We start from the raw sequence: 22136 nt of genomic DNA on the forward strand, positions 1-22136 counted from the left end.
CTCGGCGTGAGCTACCATTGCGTCGTGCTAATATTATGCAAATTATCTGATGCTGTATTCACCACTTGTAAATTATTTCAACTCGGATATCTGTTTTATCAATACTAGCGTACGAGATACGTTCAGGGGCGTCCCTAAGTTAGTGTAGACTATTATGTGCAATGTTTTTTCGTTAGCTGCCTTGCACGCGGCAGTGTTCATTATTGTTATTATTATTATTATTATTATTATTATTATTATTATTATTGTTATTATAATTATTATTATACTATTAATCTTTCACTTTAAGTAAGAAAGACGACATTTCTTCAATTCGGCACCGTATATTCATATGTGTATTTAATATGCATGTTTATTCGTGATCAAAATAATCACGTATTGTACGTAACGTAGAAACGAAAGCCGTTATTAATTATTGTTATCGTTGTAATCATTATTATTATTATTATTATTATTATTTTGTAGTAATTTTTATTTAATCAATTGTATAATTATTATACTCTCTTTTTTCGTTTTAACCTTTGCTCACTGTATGAATCAGATATTAAATAGCTTGAACGAAAATCAAGAAAAATAAATATTGATGGGTAAATCGTAAGTTATCGTATCGTTAGATTTTCACATATCACGGTGATCATTTACATATCATATAAACTTTTTTTGAACACTGCCGCGTAGTACCAACCGAAATCATGCGCGCAAAACGTAAAACTCTGATCAATTTTGATCTATTTTTCATATGATTCGAGTTAAAAAACTCTTATTGCTTCGGGTCGGCCCTGCATGGATCGTGTTCAGTACGTATATTCGCCTAATAACGACTAATTTTCAATTCGATTTCATTTACAACTAAGCGTAGCATGACCTCGACCTCGTCGATTTATTATAATCTATTTTACACAACAGAAAGAAAACAGAATCAATAGCAAAAATATTGATAATATTAATATTTAATTTTTGTTTAATATGTTTTGGTAAATTATAAAATTGTAGAATGAGGAAATTATTAAAAAAATAAACAAATGAATTGATAAAAAGGAAAAAAAGTAACTACACATAGAATCTATAAACAAATTTTCAAAGAACAAAAAATAATTAAGTCAGACATACGTTTAAACGTGAATATCTGAAATAAATCGACGAGGAGAGATGGGCTGATGTGTTAAAATAAGATAATTAACATAGAAAGAGCGAACGGAGTGTTGTGTAATCATGCTGCGAAATTCTTAATCTCATATCATTTCATAACATAAATACACATCAGCCGTGAATGTCTAACCTGACTAGCCTAACGATGGGTATCCTTGCAGGTGCCGTACTGCGCCCAATTGGTGAGCAATAGCGCGTGTTGTGTGCATCGGTAATCACGTCACTTCTACCTCACCTATAATCTTCTCTACCCGCCTTTTCTTCTCTTTTATTTATTGTTAATGTTTGTTCTTTTATTCTTACTTCTCACTTGTCACTCGAGCTCGAATGCTTTTATTTTCTTCTGTCCGCTTATTTCGAATAGCACTTGATACCTCTTTTCTCCCCTTTTTGGCCATTGGCCAAATTTAATCGCTTCTTATCTACGAGTCCTCGTTTCGAGTTTACTTTTTCTGTCGTAATAGTTCGTTTAGAATCCATTAGAGGAAGTAATCTAGTAATATGTCCCTGGTACATTCGTTCGTAGAGGTCTCTTGCGTTCGTTGATCGCCGCACGCTGGTCACCAGGCATGAACCTTTCCGGACGTTTTCTTGCGTTAGGTTACATGCACTGATCGTTTATGCCACGTGTATTTAAAATTCATTTAAGTTTTTAGATATTGGTGATTTTTTTTTTAATTATTTGATTTGTTTGAAATTTTTTAATAGTATATCGTATAAAAAGAGAAGGTGGCGTTAATAAATATATTATATACGATCGTTTTTGACAGCGTGTGGCATAGACAAGTAGACATTGACACTGCGCAAGAAAGTTTTAACTCTAAGAGTAAAATTAAATCGCGAGCACGTCGCATGTTTCGTATTAAGAATTATATTCAGAATTACTCTTGATCGATCCGAAGACGATTATTATCTTATTATTTAATTCGATTCGTAATATGTATTTATAAATATTTTGTATTCGTATTTAAGTTAATAATCAATATGCTATTAACGTTAAATTCAAAATATCAAATTTATTTATTATTAAAAAAAAAAAAATGAATGTTAATTATTTTTATCATTAAAAAGTAAAAAAAATTTGTGCAATGGAAAGAAATGAAATATTATTATTAATTGATTCTAATATTATTGATTGCACTTTTTTTTCCTTTGCAAAAATAAAAGATAAATTTAAATCTATTGTATTATTATTGTTTCAATATTTCTTTCTGTCGATCGTTCGATCAAGAATGCTCAATACGATCCTCCACTTTAATTACAGTGGTTGAATGCACGTTTACAATGATTCGCATGTACCGATTCACCTCACGTTTTTTTTTTCTGACTAAAAAAAATACAGTTAACTTTTCAATTCATTCGATTCAAAAACGCACATTAAAAATGCACTGTCGTTAAATTGAAAAAAAAAAAAAAAAAAAGAGATAAATTCGGATTTCTAAAATATTTGATATCGGTCGGGTGCACGACGCACGTGGTGACAGACACACGCTCACGTACAAATATACGTACACAGAATTGCATTATAATTCATTTTTTGTGTTTCCTTTATTATTATTATTGTTATTATTATTATTATTATTGTTATCATCATTATTATTATTACTATTATTATTATTACTATTACTATTATTATTATTATTACTATTATTATTACTATTATTATTATTATTATTATTACTATTATTATTATTATTATTATTATGATTTTGTTACACTTGAGCCTCTTTTGCACCCTCCTCTGATCTGCATTCGAGATTCGATAGAAGCACCAAGAATCTCTTTCTCTATCTATCGAGTATTATTTAGCAATGATTCTGGCAAAGAAAAAGAAAAAAATAAGATAAAAAATTTACTCATTCTTAAGAAAAAGATAAAATCTAAGATATAACGTTTGAAATTGTGCAAAACATAATTTTTAATCTATATTTTTATATGAATTAGATTTTAAAAGAATTTTTTAGTTGAAAATATATGTTATTTTCTTTGTGAATTTAATTACAAATTATTGATCAAAAATCATAAGATTTAATCATTTTGCTAAAATCATTGCTGGAAGTAGTGATAACCTAGATACGGTATCCTCAAGGTCAAATACATACTATGAAAATTCATTGTTTTGTTTCCCGAATGTCAGAGCATGATTGTTATGAGTCGAGTTCTTGTAATTTGTGCTTGTAAAAGCAATATTTTTATTAATCGTGCACGAGAAAGATCCATCGAATCTGATCCATCAGCATATATAAAGGACGCAAATTTTCACCGCAAACGGATTCATCGTGCAATCGTCGTACGCGATTTCGACGAAACAATGAATTACATATTATGTGGAGGATTACCTGAGTATCCCCTTCAGCAATGCGAAAAGTCTTGGACCAACGAGTTACGAGTTAATCAGGATGATTACAATATCCGCGATTATTCTTCACATGCTTTCTCATAAAACAAATCAACGAATATTGATTCATATCATATACAACGAGCATTAGATTCATATAATTCGTTCTAACCTATGAAAAATGATTATGCACGCTCACGAATTCACGTCAAAGTCAGACGCACTTCCTTAGTAGGTTTTCTGGATAAATATTTAAATCAAACAAAATTATTATATCCTCTCTTTGAATTCGCAAAAGATAGCTCGCTAAAATATTAAAAAAAAAAAAAAACAATCACATTGCAGATCACGCTAGATTTCTAAATCATATTTTATAGAATTTCAAAATTTCCCGCTTCTGACTATCCTCTATAACTGCATCACGCACCCGATAGATGGTAGCACGCACGCGTATACCAAGACTTTTCGCGCGGACAAGGGAGTATTCGCGTTGAATTTTGTAAAGAACGAAAAGAAATAAATTGATTGAAAAAGAAACGGAAGAGGGCGAAAGTCAGGCGAACACGATACAGTCGCTTGGTCCCGTTCGTTTCGCCGTTGGCTAACCCAGTGTCCAACGAACCTCTCCGTAGGACGGGCAGCTATGCTGCAGCTACGATTACGGCTGCGCTGGCGATCTGGGCAGCAACAAGCAGCAGCAACGTCCTCCAGTCGTTGTTCCTGAGCCTGTCGTACGCAGTCTACAGAGTTCTACGCGGTCACCGATGGTTGATGGTGCATCGGAAGCAGCTGTATCAGCGGTTACCGCTTCCGCTAGTGCAACACCAGTCACCAGCGCTCACCTCCTGTCGGCATCGTCTTCTTCCTCCTCATCCATTAACAACGCCGCCGCCGGTGGTGGGTCGAGCATCAGAAAAATTCACTGGAACGTACAAAACAACCTGCCAAAACCATCCCAGCAACAGAGGGACGGTCGTCACGTCAGAGTGCAAACACAGCAACAACAGCAAATTTTACCGACAGCCAGGTACCAGCTGGTTTCTGGAGCAGCGACGACGTCGTCGTCGGCGCCTGAACGCGTTACATCCGCGTCGACGTCGTCGACGACGACGATTAAAGCTCCGAACACGAAATACGAGGGCAAATCGCAGACGTCCGTATCGAGGCGTCAACGCGCTAAAGCGGCCAACAACAACAGTCTCGGGAACTTGCGTCAGCGCAGCAATGCGTCCTTTGTATCCTCCTCCTCTTCCTCCTCCACCTCGTCATCGTTATCGTCGTTCTCGTCACCTCTCGCAATGCTGGTGCCATCTGGAGCCGCAACAAACATCGAGCCGCAAGCTGACAACGTCTCAACCAGTAACGGTAACGGTACTAGCGAGAATGTGGTCACAAATGGTTACCGTCAGCCGGCATCAACAGGAGGGCACCATCGGCGTAGCGATGGCGGAGAATCCGTGGCGCGCAACAGTGGTGCCACCTGAGGCTGACGCTCGCGTGAACAGTTAGAAGAGAAAGAAATAAACACTGGCAAGGCATTCCAAGGGGTGTAGCACGGGAACTGGGCCGTGGCCCGATATAGGAGCGAGTTTGGAGAAGCGTTCTCTCTATGGTCATCTATGATCGTCTAATCGAGGGTGTTGTCGAGGGAAGCGAGTGCACTGAACAAGAGGAACGCGACCACGGAGTGAAACATTGAAAAGCACAACAAGGGGAATCCGTATGGATTTGATTGTTCGACGATCATGGGCAACGAGCGTGATAAACATACCAAGGATGAACGTCCAGTTTCCTTGACGAAATCGATCCTCGTCCAACTTCCAGAAATCGTTGCGTATCTAGATCGTCTATCAAGATATATTTCTTATTATCTGTGGTCTGTGCTTGTCTGACTTGAGCCACGATAGGACGTGGAAAAAGCTATCGATACTCGAGTTTGGATATAGATTAGGTCAAGCTTGACGCTTCGAGGACACAGTGTTCAGCGAGGAGTAATGATTGACCGAGGAAAGTTAGGTGTGCCAAAAATGTGAGCCAGCCAACACCGAGAACGAAGTTGAAGTTTCTGTTTGTGATGACATACGCGGATTCGATATGTTCCCTCTGATTACTTTCTTTCTTTTTAAATTTTTCTTTTTTCTTTTTTTTTTTTTTTTTTTTTTTTTTTNTTTTTTTTTTTTTTTTTTTTTTTTTCTTGTCCCGAAGAGATCGAACAATCGAACAGAGGGCGGATCCGTCATTGTCGTTGATCGTTGATCGGACGAAATGTCTTTCCTCGCGTTTTGAGCTGGGTCAAGCATAACACAAGTGAGAGAGAATCGAGAAACTGAGCCCGTGACGCGCGGTGTCCTTCGGAGCGTTCTCTGAAAAAAAGCAACACCGATCACACGCTTTCGCGATTCCTTTCTTTGGCATAATTTCCATGTTGAACAGGTAGCGCACAATATTTGGGCCTTATAAAAATTATAAACAGGAAAACGAGAAAATAAAAAAAAAAAGTAAAAAAAGAAAGGGTGTCTTTCTTCGTCTTTTCGCCAACGGAAAGGCTAATACCGTGTAATTTGAATCGTGTTCTCTGTTTTTAAGGCAAGACGAGAATATAAAAAAGTAAAATGATTAGGAATTAGTAATTTATCGTAAGGAATTGAATATCCCAACGAGAAGGACAAAGAAATAAAATTATCGAAATGCGTTATGAAGAGCTCCGTAATATACTTATTAATATATACAAATATATATATATATGTATATTATATATATATATATGTATAAATATATATATACGTGATGTATATTCAATATACGGAATCATGCGTGAAACATAAACGATTCTATTTATAGAGTAATGTGAATCGAGATCGATCTTGTCGATTATATAAAATAAAAAAAGAAAGGAAAAAGTATGTGTACACCTAACATATATATGTATAAAAAAAAAAAAGAATATTCTACAATGGATCATATCTCGACAATATAAGGTAAACGCGCGATATACACCAAATTATAATGCGGACATTATAGAGATCGTGTCTTCTTGGATAAAATGGAAGCGATTAATTAAAAGGGCAAAAAAAAAAAAAAAAAAAAAAAGAAAAAAAAATAAAGTGGATAAAAAATCATATAGTCTTTACGCTTGAAACGTTAACGTTTAAGAGTCATCGTTATGTATTAGGATAACGCGAAGATTCCGATTTTCGTGAAGATCTAGAGAGAGAGAGATAACAACACTGCTTTTTTTTATAGAGAGCCAATTATAAGCCGGTTCAGTTTCTCTGGTTCTGAAACGCTGCATGGTTTATGCCTGATCCATATGTGTCGAATCATAGAGCGCGCAACCTGTGCCTCCGAGGATTCAACATCCATTAGTCTTCACTATTTATACAGTGAAAAATTAAACGTGTTCGTTGGATTATTTCAAACAAAAATTACATTTCAGATACTTTATTTGTACTTTATTGAAGTATTGTTTGATCATGATACGATAATTATATATATAATATATATAAATATAAAGTCATTTGAATCCGTTAAAAGAAGAGGTTAGAAAGTTTTTAGATTTGTTTTTAGTTATAGTGACAAAATAAGGTGAGATGCTCGAGTTAAGTAGTATTTTGAAAAATGCATTGTTATTAATTGAATTTATATGCAAATCTTTTCGATTGAAATTAAGAATACGTTTAATTTTTTACCAATGTAATTGGGTATATTCTGTTCAATTATAAGTTGCATACCGGACGATGAACGTGCCGGTTTGCTTGAACGATTCTTTATCTCGCTCAACCCAATGCGATCACTACGACTACATTCCTCCTTGATTAACAATAAGTAGGCACTAAAAAATGAGAGAAACATATAAATATATATATATATATATTTATAAATATTTATATATATATATAAATATATAAATAAACGAAGAAATAAAAATGTGGATAAATTAATTAATTAAAGAAGCAAGGAATGGATGGATAAATAAAATAAATAAATAAATATAATATATATATATACACATATGTATATATAAATATATATAGTGTTGTATAAAAGTTTTAGGTCATCTATCAAACAAGAATATTTTGTTTTTATGATACTTATATTATATTATTTTAATATTTAATTCTGTCATTATTATTTAATTAAAAAATGTTTAATGCAAGAATTAATTACTTTAAAATATTATATATTTTATCTAAAATATAATATTCTATATGTGTTATTTTTATTTTTCTTTGCAATTGTTTTTTTTCTCAAAATTGTTCTCCATTTTTCTATTTCATCGTAAACCGTATCATTTTCTATCATTTATTTTTATATTTTAATATTTTTGAATTAACCAAGAAAATAAGATAATGAGCAAATATAGAAATTTATTTTTATGTGATAAAATATGGAATATTTCATATGTATGATACATATTTAGTTAACAATAATAAAACCAATAATATAAATGACCTAAGACTTTTTGTATAGTACAGTATATATATATACATGAAGAGAAGGCATTAATATAACATACATGTACGTATATATATATATATATATATACGTAAATAAGGATAAAGATGAAGCATTCAAATAATGAATCAATTAATGGCAAAAGAAGCGTACATTCGTAATCGTTTATTCGATGTGCAATAACATAAAGGTAACGGCTTAATTTGTAAAGAAAGCTATTAGATGCGCGGAACCAGTGTTGCTCTATACATAATAAGGGAGGATTTTCATTAGTGTAACACGAACATTTGTTAGTCACAGTCGCGTGGCGGCTGTTGCCCTCTAGTATTCCACCATGCTTAAACCTTTGATTTCTTCCTTTCTTCCTTTTTTTTTTTTTTTTTTTTTTTTTTTAATATATATTCAACAAAATTTCGAGGAAATCAATCTTATTATCAATTCAATCTTATGAACTGACTCGTGGAAAAATTGGCGGGGAGGACAGCCATTTTGTATTATAAAATTCGTCACGTGAAACAACGAAAAATTGACGTAAGATGGCGGCCAGTCATGCGACTTCGAAGTTCAGAGCACTCGTACGAAATGACGACGATTCGTTTCAATTTTTTTTACATACAAGAATATATATATATAATTTTCCATCGCGACCATCGAAAAGAAATGAAGAATAAGAAAAGGTCGCAGGTAGTTCCTCAAGTTAAAAAAGAATTGAACAACGAGCCTTGTGCACTTCGTACGTGTACACGAACAAGATATACACATATACACACGCATAAATATGATAAATGATCGAAAAAAAAAAACGTGCATTGGGTAATAAATTAATCACTATTATCTACAAATTGATCGATGAACACGCTGCGTTGCTCTGATTGTATATAGGATGTGTAATATTAGACAACATATTAGCGAGGCGTACATACACATACATACATCAACAAATTGTAGTATCAGAAGGTTATTTCCTTCGTTGAAATTTAATTACGAACGAATTAACAATTTAATGACACCAAGTCAAAACGAGATCAATATATGACACGAATTTATTGATGTGTGACAAAAAAAAAGGATGATGATGATGAATGATGATGGATGATGAAGAGAGAAGGAAATTTTCTCGGATTATTTTGATATTGATAAATTAAAACCTTTATTGCCACGTGAAATCTTCAAAAATTAAGACCAACGTTGAATTTTTTCTCTCTTTAAATCGTTTTATATATATTTACATATTCTCTCTCTCTCTCTCTCTTTCTCTTTCTCTCTCTCTCTCTCTCTCTCTCTCTCTCTCTCTCTCTCTTGTTCTCTTCGCAATGTTTTTCAAAATTCCAAGACGAGAACGGGACAAAGAGATCGGCGCATCGTATCGTAAACTAGCATACAATTAATTGATAAATAAATAGAATTGTATTAATTATTGTATTATCGATAAATAATCGTGTTAAGCATTTACGACAAATTAATCTCGAGGAGTGGGGATAACAAGAGGAAGGACGAGTCTAAATATTATATAAATGTATAAGTGGAAACGAAAGAAAAAGGACAAAAAAAAAAAAAGGAAATATCAGAATCATTGAAAATTAGAGACGATATTAATTATTAAAGATATACTATGTTAGATGTAACGTTGCGTGGCCGGAAGAGGAGAGGAGAAGATAAATAGAATGCTCCGTTGCCAGTTTTCGTTTTGCTATAATAATATTTTATATATTACCATCATAGTCTAAGAACATTCAACAAAGTCTATTCTAATTTTTTTGAACAGATAAAAATAAGGGAAAATTAATGAAAATTACTTCGTATTTTACGTTTGAGAAAACAAAAAATTATTCAATGAACTTCTGAATTCTGATCGCCATGATGGAATCGTAAGTCTCCTTCGAGGAATTAACAATTAACTTATTTCTGGCAACGTGGCATTTGTCCGCCATCATTCGTGCGTTGTCCTTTATTTGATTAGACAAGATAGCCAAGACAGATCTCATTATGAGGTAGATAGGACATGTAAGTATAAATCGTTAGGTAGGGTAGATACCTGAAAGCAGGGCGGCGATAAACTGAGCCAATGTCGCGTGCCATAGCGAATTTAATCGTAATAGCATTCACTCGTTGCTCTTCATACTTTGGATAGATTTGAAAACTCAAAAAAAAAAAAAAAAAAAAAAAAAAAAAAANAAAAAAAAAAAAAAAAAAAAAAAAAGAAAAAAAAGAAAAAAAGAAAGAAAAAGAAAAAAGAAACGAAAAAATCGATAAAGGAAAACGATGAAATATGGAAAAACCTACCTACCTTTCACTGGAAAAAAACTATACAAAAAGAGAAACGAACTCTAAAAACTGTTGATAAAAAAAAAAAAAAAGAAAGAAATAAGTAGTTAAGAAACAGCGAAAGAGATCAGCTCTGGAAGACCTCTTTTATAGTGTTACTTAATTATTAATAACAATTTACCACGTTATTCCTGACTATTGTTAGTTAATGCCTAATTACTTATTACCGAAGTAATTAACTACACAACGATTAACTAGTAAGCGCTTTTAAATTAAAGGAATATTAACGAGGATCTAATTACAGCCAGCCTAGTCTCAGTTTACTCTGTGCTAACACGTAGACGTTTTTACCGTTACTATCTAACTGGCACTAATTGTTACCGTCATCGTCACTGTTTCGTTCGATCTCGTCATGTACATGCGTGATCAGCGGAGTCTGCATTAACTTTCGTGGCCTAACCTTTGCAAAGACGAAACAAATACGAAACTTGAAAGAAAAAATAACAAATACATTTTTTTTTTTTTTCTTTTTTCTTGGATATGTCGAGCAAATACTTTCTTAATCTACCAAGGATTTTTTTCCAACGATAAAACATTTTATCCGTTTCTTCTATTCGTCACATTGTTATTTTATGGCCACAGAAGTGGCTGCAGCGTCCCAATCTATCTGGTACACGCTCAACATCGAACCAGACAAATCAAACGAATCGTTGCTAGTATTATACTATTGTCTCTATACGCATACTAATGGCTGGCGCAATCGTCACTGCCGAAATTAATCATCGTCATCTTTGTTCATTTTGATTATCCTATCAGGGTACAGGCGGTCGACAACTGAACGTCGAGTTTGTAAAATTGTTAACCACGTGCTCTTTAAACTAACTAATTGTCATAACTATTGTCTAACTATTTACTAAACTTAACGCTGTCATTGAAATGGTCACAACTCGCGATATACAAATAGGTAATCTTGTTTCTTTTTTTTCGTACAAATCGATCGAGATTGTAAATCTTGGATCGATATCGAGACCGACACGACCGGGAAAAGAAGACGAAATCGAGTGTTTGCGTCTGCGCCGCCCTCTGCATATAGGTGTACGCTACCTGGTGATGTGACGTCGGTAAATTCAATTAGACTGTGCGAACGTGGAAACGTGAAATTTCGCTCTTCCAATGTGTATGTGTACTGATCACTCTTCGACTGCCGTACATTCAAATCCACTGTTTCGTCGAATCAAACTTAGACAAACGTATCGGGATACGTTTGGTTAAGGGGCAAATATAATCTTCGTTGATTTTTGAACGTTTATTCCGGCTACATGGAATTGTGAAAACGATCAACATCACAATCTTACGATTCTTTGTACCATTTATTCCATTTATATGGGATGACGGGGAATGGGAATCGTTATGCGGGTGAAGTTTGCGTGAAATAGGTTAGGTCGACTTATGTTTGGTATACGGCGAATAAAAAAAAAAGAAAAGAAAAGAAAAGAAAAGATAAGATCAAAATAAGTAATTAATATCATAATCATCGGGGATTTATGATGTTTTGCCGATGTCATGTCACTAACATCATATTACCTCCTCGGTATTTCCGCCTACCTTGTCCTTCCTCCTTCCCCTGACTCTTCCTTCAGTCGCCAGTATCAAGTCTCCTCGAGCGAACGAAACGTTCTCTGACCGAACTGAATTCGTTTCTACCCATTGCTCACGATTAACCCATGTATAATCATGAGACTGTTGACCAATACGAAACCGATCGTGTTGTCCAAGATGATTGACTGACTGAAAATTCTTGTTAACCCTCTATAGACAACATATAGTTCCTAGCTTAATTTCATCCCATCCAAAAATATAAACCATATTATAAGCCCAATTTTCTCATTCAGATTTAATTGAAAGGTAACGATGACTTAACTCAGGTTTAACTAATGCGATATAGACTTAGCCTAAACTGAAACTTATAAATTCATCCTAGATGAAATTCGTTATAGCTCGGGTATAACTTAACCTTAACCTTAATCGAAACAATTTCAGAGACTTGTTATAGCGCTAGTTATCAGGCCTAGCTTTAATCTCGGTATAATAGCGTTAATCTAACGTTAATCGTTATAAGGTTAAGCCTATAAAAAGGTTACACATGATCAAGGGTTAACGAAGCAACGATTCTTGGACTCGATCGTTTCCTGTTGGTCGTGCAAATCGTTTGTAACCGCGTGCAACGATTATCTTGAGCGTTTTATGTCGGTCATGGACTGAAGCTGGGTGCGGAAAGGAAGTATAAACGAATATTATATATGTAAATCTCGAATTTTTGGGATCCAGAATGCTATGATAAAAAAGGAAAAGAAAAAAAAAAAAAACGTGTTTTCGAGCGTCGCCCGGATGAATAAAAAGCAATTACTATATCTATAGCTTTGTTTTTTTTTGTCTTGTTAATAGTTAACCAGATTCACGATTCCTTCTCGAAAATCTCATTCAATTTTTCCGTTCATCAAAGAGTTTATCATCGAGAAATTTAATCGAAAGAAAAAGAAGAAGAAAAAAAAAAGAAAAGGCCTGATAAATTAATTTATCAAAATTTTACAATCACGTCAATCATCCCATGCTTGTTGTGCGGCGAATGTTTTTACATATATGTACAAGTTCAATTCGATAGCCTACGAATCAGGGACGGATCCAGATTCGTAAAACATAGGAGATCGCAACCTAACCTCTAAATCTTGATCACTAGTACTATCGACGAGTCGTTAGAAACGTAATATAATTACGTACAATTAAATTTCGTTTTGATTAAATTTAGCTTTAGTCAAATATATTTTATTTTTCGTCTTTTTTTTCGTTTATATTATTTTTAAATAGCGCTATCGTTTCTTTTTCGCCTATGAATCAATCCACATGATTGGATCTGCTCACATTTACGTACAATTACAAATGTATTGTTTTATTGTACAGTATCGCTGTGTTATCAGTATAAAAGAATTAATTTTCTAGTCAAGTCATGATTATGAGTAATTTTAAGTTGGCAGTCGATAATTTTTCCATCGTTATGAATATAATGTAAGATATTATATTTCTCCTTCTTTTTCACACTCTTTTTTTTTCTTTCCTTTCAATTTCCTTTCTAAGTCGCACGTGGCTCGTCGTTAAAGAAAATGAATATTCATAAAATAATATATCAAGAAACGATAAAGAGGATAATTGTGAAATACAATGATTCAATGTATTAATTATTATGAATCATTATTATTATAATTCTTACAATTATGATTATCATTATTATTATTACGATGATTTTAATTATGATTATTAATTGATTGATCGTCGATTATTAGTTATTAATACAATTATATAATACCTTTGTAAATGAGAATCAAGACATTGACGGATAGGTGAAAAACTTAATAAATTGAAATTCTATTAACCCAAACGCGTTCCACTGTTATTCCAATTCCCATTGAATTATTTATTAATTTTCTTTCGTGATTAATAAAATGAAACTTTTGGTATTTTTTGCTTACTATTTATTAATTTTTTTTTCAACTTTCAATACTTTAAATTTCAAATCATATTTTTTTTTTTATATATAAATTGACGTCATTCTATAATGAATAATACTTTTTCAATTAAGAAATCTAAAGACAAAGTTACAATATTATTAAGAGATATTAAGATTTTTATGATTGGCAATGTTTCAATAGAAATTGCGTAACGAAGACACAATGTTTTATTTTACTTTTTATTGTATTTAAATCTGAAAATTGAATCAAAAAAAAAATTTTAGAAAAACTTTTCTTTATTATACTTTTCCTTATTATATATTTTATTACATTTTTATATATTTTATTTAACGAAACATATTTTCGTTCATTTGCTTTAAAGCGGAGAAAATGGAGAAATTTTGAAGTATTAATTAATAATTAATGGAAAATGATACAGCTTAAATTTTACTCTTATAAATCTTCTATTTTATCATTGTTTTCTTGTAATTTATATTTGAGATTTTGGTAAATATCATGGTACACAAATGAAATAAATAATAATATGGAAATTATATCTTTTAATTTTATCTTCATAAAATTATGATATATTTATATATATTTATTATATATATATTATGATATATTTATATATAAAAATTACGATTAACAGATAAAAATTATAAATTGCATAAAATACACGAAGAAAATAATTGTTTATATATATAGTTACAGTAAAGATAGAAATTTTGCTTCATAATAAAAGAATAATAATTAAATAACAAGAGATGATAGAATTAATTAAAATTTCATTTTTCAACATTTCATTTTTTTTCATTTGTGGTATAAGTCTTGCATTGAATTACTCAATTGTGATCTACATATATGTAAACAAATCTACATATTCTATCGTTTAACTGGTATCGGTTTGGGTTATCGTTTATATTCTTTCTTATTGTTAAGCTACTGAAAGAGTCGAATTCGTAAATTTTATAAGGCCACGACACTAGTTCTTTTGTGCAGCGTGATTTTCTAAATATTTTTTAGCCACGATAATAGAAATAAAAATTCAAAAGTTAAAATTTATTTTAAAATAAACACTTTTCCATGTTAATTTGTATTTTTACTATATACTATATACTATACACTATATAATAAAATTTATTGACATATATATATATATATATATATATATATATATATATATATAATTTATCATTATTATTATACATATTATTATATATATTTCTGTTAATCATTTTTGAAAAAATAAATAATGCAGTTTATGTTTGAATATAAATCAATAATTTTTAAAGGATTATCAAAAAATTCTTCCAATATGAAAATTCCAAAGAATTATAAATAAATATTTAGAGAACTTTTATTCATCATTTTGAAAATTTTTCAAATTTTTAAGAATCATAGTTACTATAAAAAAAGGAGGAAATGAAATAAATAAATAATAATTTAAATAAATCAAAGAATATTCAAAAATGATGAAAAATAATATTAAAAATTAATTGATATAAAATGATAATACATCAAATAAATATTCAAAAATTTTTTGCTTGTTATTAATAATTTTGTGAAAAATAAAAAAAATTTTATTAAATGAACAAAGTTTTGAAGAGATTATAGTATATAGAAAGAGAAATCAAAAATTGAATATTACAGAATAAAGCGAATTAAGTAATGAATTCTTTTTCTTCAAATTTTATTATATGTATAAAATATTTTTGTTATATTTTTATTACAAAAAATTCAGATTGCAAATATTTCAACAAATTTAAAAAGCAATATATACATATATACTTAAAAACTTTTATCAAATTGTATATATATAAATAAATAAATATATATTTTATACTATATACATAAATAATAATGCTAATAATGATTTATCGTGAATGAATTATTACATCATAAAAATAGCTTAATTATAAATAAAAATAAAAAAGAAACATTAGCATATTAATAAAAAATAGAATCAATAGAATGAACATAAAACATTTAAATATTATTATAACTTATAATGCTTATCGATAATGCAAATTTTTTTATGGAGCGATATTTTTCTAACACCAAATAAGACTTTTTACTTGTATAACTTCGAGCAGTCGATATAGTACACAATGACTTGGGTCACTATAAACTAGTAACGATCAAGACAGTCCTCTTCAAGCAACGATTAAGTCAATATGGCGATTCCCCTGGATTTGAGGGAAGCGACAGCGGAACAGATGCAAGATTTCTTGAATTCGTTTGACATCATCTTTTCCGATTGTGATGGCGAGTTATTTTATTAATTTATTACTACTTATCATTACTACTTACGGTTGTTTATGCATTTATGTAAAATGTATGTATAATGAACGTAAAAAAAAAAAACTTACATAATACATGACATGCAAAAAGACACTAAATATGGAATTCAAACAATAAAACAATAAAATAAATGTAATTTTATTTTTTCATAAATCATATTTATAAAAATTTTGCATAAACATCCGCAGTCTATTTATTATCTTATTATAGATATTAAAAATTCTTTTTGCGTTTGATTCATTACCTTGCTATCTATTTTTTTTTTTTGTGGTGTACGAAGGATAATATTAAAAAATATACGTGTTATACAGGTGTTATTTGGCATTTGTTAAACCCAATACCTGGAGCGATTTTGTCGCTTAAAAAACTACAAGATTTGGGCAAAAAGCTGTATCTAGTGTCGAACAACAGTAATAAAAGTATAGATGAATATATCAAAAATTTTAAGAAATATGGATTGAGTGTCGAACCGGTGAGTTGATTTTATGATTAAATTAAATTTTTGTTTTAAAGATCTAAAAAAATGACACACTAAGAAAAATTGTAAAAATATAAAAAGAAACACGGTAAATGTACGATAAGTGCGTGAAATCTTCTTCTAAATTATATTCTCCTAGTAGAAAATCCTAGTAGAGTTCTTAGCTAAAAGTTTCGATCTATTGTTCGAATACTTGGAAATTTCCAAGAATTTGACGTCAGTTCCAAGAATTATCGAAATTCCGAGAATTTGACGTCAGTTCTAAGAATTTTAGAGATTCCGAGAATTTGACGGAAAAATTTTTCGATCGACCTCCTATCGTATTATGTTCTCCTAATACAAAGTCGAATTTTTGGATAAAAATTTTACTAGCGCTCGGGGAGTTTCGATATTAATCTTTTTTCTTAAATATCTCGTTTATCCTTCACAGTATTAAAAAATGCTTCGAACAAAAGTTAAATGGTTTCGAAAGAGCTATATTCTGGTGCCCTTATTTTTTTCGTAAGTGGATTCATAAAAAATTTCTCAAGCTCCACTATATTTTTTTAATGACATCATACATTTCAAAGCATCAGTAGATGTATCATAATATTTCCTATAAAAAAGTACTAAACCATTTGCAGCAAAAAATCATTGGTTTAAAAGATATTTAATTAAATTTATTTATTTTCTAAACTATAAGTTTTTTGCTATATATCGTTTAATACTTTTTTATAGAGAACGCTAAAAGACATTAACTGGTGTATAAAAAAGTGTATAGTTCTATTTAAAAAAACAACGTTCACTTTCATAAGTCCTTTACGCTTCTTTGCATAAAAAAATAAATAGTAGCTGGATGTGCACATCTCGAAATCATATAACTTTTGTTCGAGACATTTTTTTATATTTCCAGGAACAAACGAAATACATCAGATAATACTATTCGGACACCCGGTATAATATATTATGCATTCGGGTATTAAAAGTAATGAAAATATTTTAGAAAAAAAGAAATACAGTACATGATTTTTTAAAAAATTAAAAAACTGATAAAAAACGCACTAAAAATGATAGCACTGGCGATAAAAGATAAGTGTGCAAAAAATAAATACCTTAATTTATATAAATTGTGAAAAAAAATGTTTGAAAACTTTATAAAAACTTTATAAAAATGGTAACACTAAGAGAAATGATAAAAAAATAAGTATGAGTACAGTAAATGTATGATAGTATGTAAAAACTCCTTTTAAATTATATTCTCCTAATAGAAAATCGAGTTTTTAGCTAAAAGTTTCGATCTATTGTTCGAATACTTGGAAATTTCCAAGAATTTGACGTCAGTTCCAAGAATTTCAGAGATTCCGAGAATTTGACGTCAATTCTCGGAAAAATTTTTCGATCGACCTCCTATCGTATCATGTTCTCCTAATACAAAGTCGAATTTTTGGACAAAAATTTTACTAGCGCTCGGGGAGTTTCGATATTAATCTTTTTTCTTAAATATCTCGTTTACCCTTCACAGTATTAAAAAATGCTTCGAACAAAAGTTGAATGGTTTCGAAAGAGCTATATTCTGATGCCCTTATTTTTTCCCTAAGTGGATTCATAAAAAACTTCTCAAGCTCCACTTTATTTTTTTAATGACATCATACACATTTCAAAGCATCAGTAGATGTATCATAATATTTCCTATAAAAAAGTACTAAACCATTTGTAGCAAAAAATCATTGTTATAAAAGATATTTAATTAAATTTATTTATTTTCTAAACTATAAGTTTTTTGCTATATATCGTTTAATACTTTTTTATAGAGAACGCTAAAAGACATTAACTGGTGTACAAAAAAGTGTATAGTTCTATTTAAAAAAACAACGTTCACTTTCATAAGTCCTTTACGCTTCTTTGCATAAAAAAATAAATAGTAGCTGGATGTGCACATCTCGAAATCATGTAACTTTTGTTCGAGACATTTTTTTATATTTCCAGGAACAAACGAAATACATCAGATAATACTATTCGGACACCCGGTATAATGTATTATGCAGTCGGGTATTAAAAGTAATGAAAATATTTTAGAAAAAAAGAAATACAGTACATGATTGTTTAAAAAATTAAAAAACTGATAAAAAACGCAAAAACTAAAAGTGATAGCACTAGCGATAAAAGATAAGTGTGCAAAAAATAAATACCTTAATTTATATAAATTGTGAAAAAAAATGTTTGAAAACATTATAAAAATGGTAACACTAAGAGAAATGATAAAAAAATAAGTATGAGTACAGTAAATGTATGATAGTATGTAAAAACTCCTTTTAAATTATATTCTCCTAATAGAAAATCGAGTTTTTAGCTAAAAGTTTCGATCTATTGTTCGAATACTTGGAAATTTCCAAGAATTTGACGTCATTTCCAAGAATTGTCGAAATTCCAAGAATTTGACGTCAGTTCCAAGAATTTCAGAGATTTCGAGAATTTGACGTCAATTCTCGGAAAAATTTTTCGATCGACCTCCTATCGTATCATGTTCTCCTAATACAAAGTCGAATTTTTGGACAAAAATTTTACTAGCGCTCGGGGAGTTTCGATATTAATCTTTTTTCTTAAATATCTCGTTTACCCTTCACAGTATTAAAAAATGCTTCGAACAAAAGTTGAATGGTTTCGAAAGAGCTATATTCTGATGCCCTTATTTTTTCCCTAAGTGGATTCATAAAAAACTTCTCAAGCTCAACTATATTTTTTTAAATGACATCATACACATTTCAAAGCATCAGTAGATGTATTATAATATTTCCTATAAAAAAGTACTAAACCATTTGTAGCAAAAAATCATTGGTTTAAAAGATATTTAATTAAATTTATTTATTTTTAAACTATAAGTTTTTTCCTATATATAGCTTTTTATTAGGAGAATATAATCGATAAGGATGTGGCATTGGATGTTTTTTGTAAAATTGAAATTTTCAATGATTCTGGCCTAAAATTTCGACTTATTATTAGGAGAATATTGTTGGACTATGTGTGGCACTGTGAAATTTTCCAAAATTTATGGGACGGGAATTTTTATGTTATTGTATATATGTTATATATATTTATTATATATATTTATTATATATATTATATATATTTATTACTTACCTGTAATGTACCTACCTTTTACATGCTTAGCCATTACAATTATCATTTTTTGGAAAGATTTTTAATAGTTTTGTATAATAGTTTTCTTAATTCTAGAAAAACTTTCCTGTTTACTTATTTTTCGAATAGAAATTGCTATTTTTTTTATTAAGTTTATACATTTTGGTATTTTCTATAAAAATATTTGTCCATACATAAAGATTATAAATGTAAGAAATTATTAGTATATATATGGTTAGTTCTAGTGTTGATAATAAATATAAATGTTAATGTACATGTATAAGAAGTTGAATTTTATTTCTTAAATTATACACAATTTATGTTCACAATTTATTAGATGAAGCAAAGTGAAAATAAAATATGTCGCGACGTATCGTGATGAAGCAGAGATAGAATGTATCATTTTATTTCATCTTACGCAAATTCAGAATTGAAAATGAATAAGAAATATAAACAAGAATGTTTACCAAAATGCACATTAAAAGGAGTTTAATATAACAATAAATAATATATAATTCATGTCTTATTAATAAATTGAATTATTTGTATCTTCATTAGGTCTTTGCCTTTTTCTATTTCCTTTTTTTTTTATATAATTTGAAATTATATTTCAGGAACAAATAATAATCAGTGTGAAGGTTATCAGCTCGCATCTGAAAAAGCTTAAAGTTTCAGGGAAAATAGTAGTTTTAGCTACACCACAGTTTCGAGAAAGTTTAAACAAGGATGGATTTCATACAATATTGCCATCTGTAAGATTCGACAAAGATTTAAAATTTTATTATTTTATTTTTAAATTCAAAAGACACGTATAAATAATTATAACTTTTAATTAAAATAAAAAGAAAATAAAAAGAAATAAATTAAATTAATTTTTGAAATAAAAGAAAATACAAATAATTGATATAAATAAATGTATTTGAAAGAAGTTAGTTTCTTATGTTAATTTTCTTTATCATAGTTTGAAATCAACGAACGAGATCCATCGAATACAATAAAAAATATTCATAATCAAGCATGTGTTGATGCAGTCGTTCTCGATTTTTGTAATTATGACTGGGGCTTAATAGTATTTCTTCTTAAATGCTTGAATAACGAATCTGTTCATTACATCACTGGTTGCACAGACGAATATATTTCTTATAGTTGCAATGAGAAGATAATTGGTAAGAAAGTTTTAAATATACCTAATTATAATAATTCGATTAATAGATTATTTTTGATCTACTCGATAACAATGATGCAAAAAATGAAAATTAAATAAATTTGGATTTATAATTGGATTATATAGTATAAATTATAATATTTCGGTATTATTCAATATTATTGAATATAGAAATATTTATATTATAATTTAAGCGTTATAATTTTAATTTAAATAAAGTTTAACTTTAGTATTGATTTGAATACTAATTATTTTATAGATATATTTAAATATCGATTAATATTGTCAAATATTTAAGCATTGACTCGAATATTTAATTGCAAAATAATTTTTATCAATGATTTGCTTTTAATATTTACAGTTATTATTTATTATATAATTAATTATAGGTTCTGGACCTTTTATCGATATAATTTCTAAATACAGTAAAAGATCACCGATAAAATGCGCTAAACCTAGCCAAGTTTTAAAACAATATATTTTTGACACTTGTAACGTGCAAGATCCAGGAAGATGTTTGTTTATAGGTGATTCGTAAGTGGATTTTAAGATTAATATAGTCAAGAATTTTTAAATCGATACAAGATTAATGAATAAAACAAATTTCATTTTCATTGTTGTTTTAGAATAAAAACCGATATGAAATTTGCCCATATGTGTGGATTTAAAAAAATGTTCGTCGATACTGGTATAGAAACTATAAAAAATGCGATAAAAGATGAAGAAACTTGCCCGCATTTCTATCTCCCTAGTTTGGGGATGCTATACCCTATTATCGATTCATTGCAGAATATTTCTAAAAAGCAGAATATTTAAAGTTAACATGAAGATCAGAATACTGAAAAAGGAAGAATGTCAAGAAAAAAATATGTATTAATATGAATATACCAATAAAAATCATAATTAATAACCACATTTCTTATTTTTTTCAATATGTATGAATGTAAAATATTAATATATCTTCTTTGAGAGATCAATTTTTCAGATCATCAAAACAAATATGAATTATTATAATTGCCAAATTTAATTTTTTTAAATTAATAATGTTATTATTATTGCTATATATGCTTAAAGCATACATATTAATTTATCCATGACCAATATTTATATAGTTCATGTTTGCATTATCCTAATAGTAATAACAATTATCCTTATTAGTGTAACTATCATAATTTCTTTATAAGATTATACACTAAGAAGCTAAGTAAATAGAGAAAAAATTAATGAAATTTTCGTACTGATACTAATCACTACTTATTGACTATATTATTGACTATATTATTATTACTATTTTTTAAATAATCATTAATTTAAAAAAATTGATGTAGAATAAACAAAAATGTATCATATATTATCAATTTA

At 29.5% G+C, this 22136-nt stretch overlaps 2 protein-coding genes across 4 annotated transcripts in view; both read left to right on the forward strand.

Moving 5' to 3' along the window:
• The window catches only part of LOC122719596 (protein kinase C-binding protein NELL1-like), a 69797-nt gene extending 62385 nt beyond the window's left edge, over positions 1–7412 (forward strand). For all 3 annotated transcript variants that reach the window (XM_043945545.1, XM_043945546.1, XM_043945547.1), the window contains one exon: positions 4120–7412. In XM_043945545.1, coding sequence (XP_043801480.1) covers positions 4120–4971 — 852 coding nt within the window. In that variant the 3' untranslated portion in view covers positions 4972–7412. The remainder of the gene's footprint in view (positions 1–4119) is intronic.
• An 8433-nt stretch (positions 7413–15845) lies between these two features.
• On the forward strand, positions 15846–21690 carry LOC122719592 (4-nitrophenylphosphatase-like). The gene is made up of 6 exons (XM_043945541.1): positions 15846–15978; positions 16326–16486; positions 20224–20361; positions 20571–20775; positions 21164–21308; positions 21401–21690. Exons 1-6 carry the CDS (start codon positions 15888–15890, stop codon positions 21588–21590), a joined length of 930 nt encoding a protein of 309 aa, XP_043801476.1. The 5' UTR covers positions 15846–15887; the 3' UTR covers positions 21591–21690.
• The last annotated feature ends 446 nt before the right edge of the window (positions 21691–22136 follow it).

Source organism: Apis laboriosa, unplaced genomic scaffold (assembly GCF_014066325.1).
Source record: "Apis laboriosa isolate Shangri-la unplaced genomic scaffold, ASM1406632v1 scaffold85_cov150, whole genome shotgun sequence".
Lineage (NCBI taxonomy): Eukaryota > Metazoa > Arthropoda > Insecta > Hymenoptera > Apidae > Apis > Apis laboriosa.

Bases quoted from the DNA above. Each gene is read 5' to 3' on its own strand.
- LOC122719592 (XM_043945541.1), top strand. From the start codon at position 15,888: ATGGCGATTCCCCTGGATTTGAGGGAAGCGACAGCGGAACAGATGCAA. The intron at 20,776-21,163 runs GTAAGAAAGTTT...AATTAATTATAG, and splicing joins TTGCAATGAGAAGATAATTG to GTTCTGGACCTTTTATCGAT. The intron at 21,309-21,400 runs GTAAGTGGATTT...TTGTTGTTTTAG, and splicing joins TGTTTGTTTATAGGTGATTC to AATAAAAACCGATATGAAAT.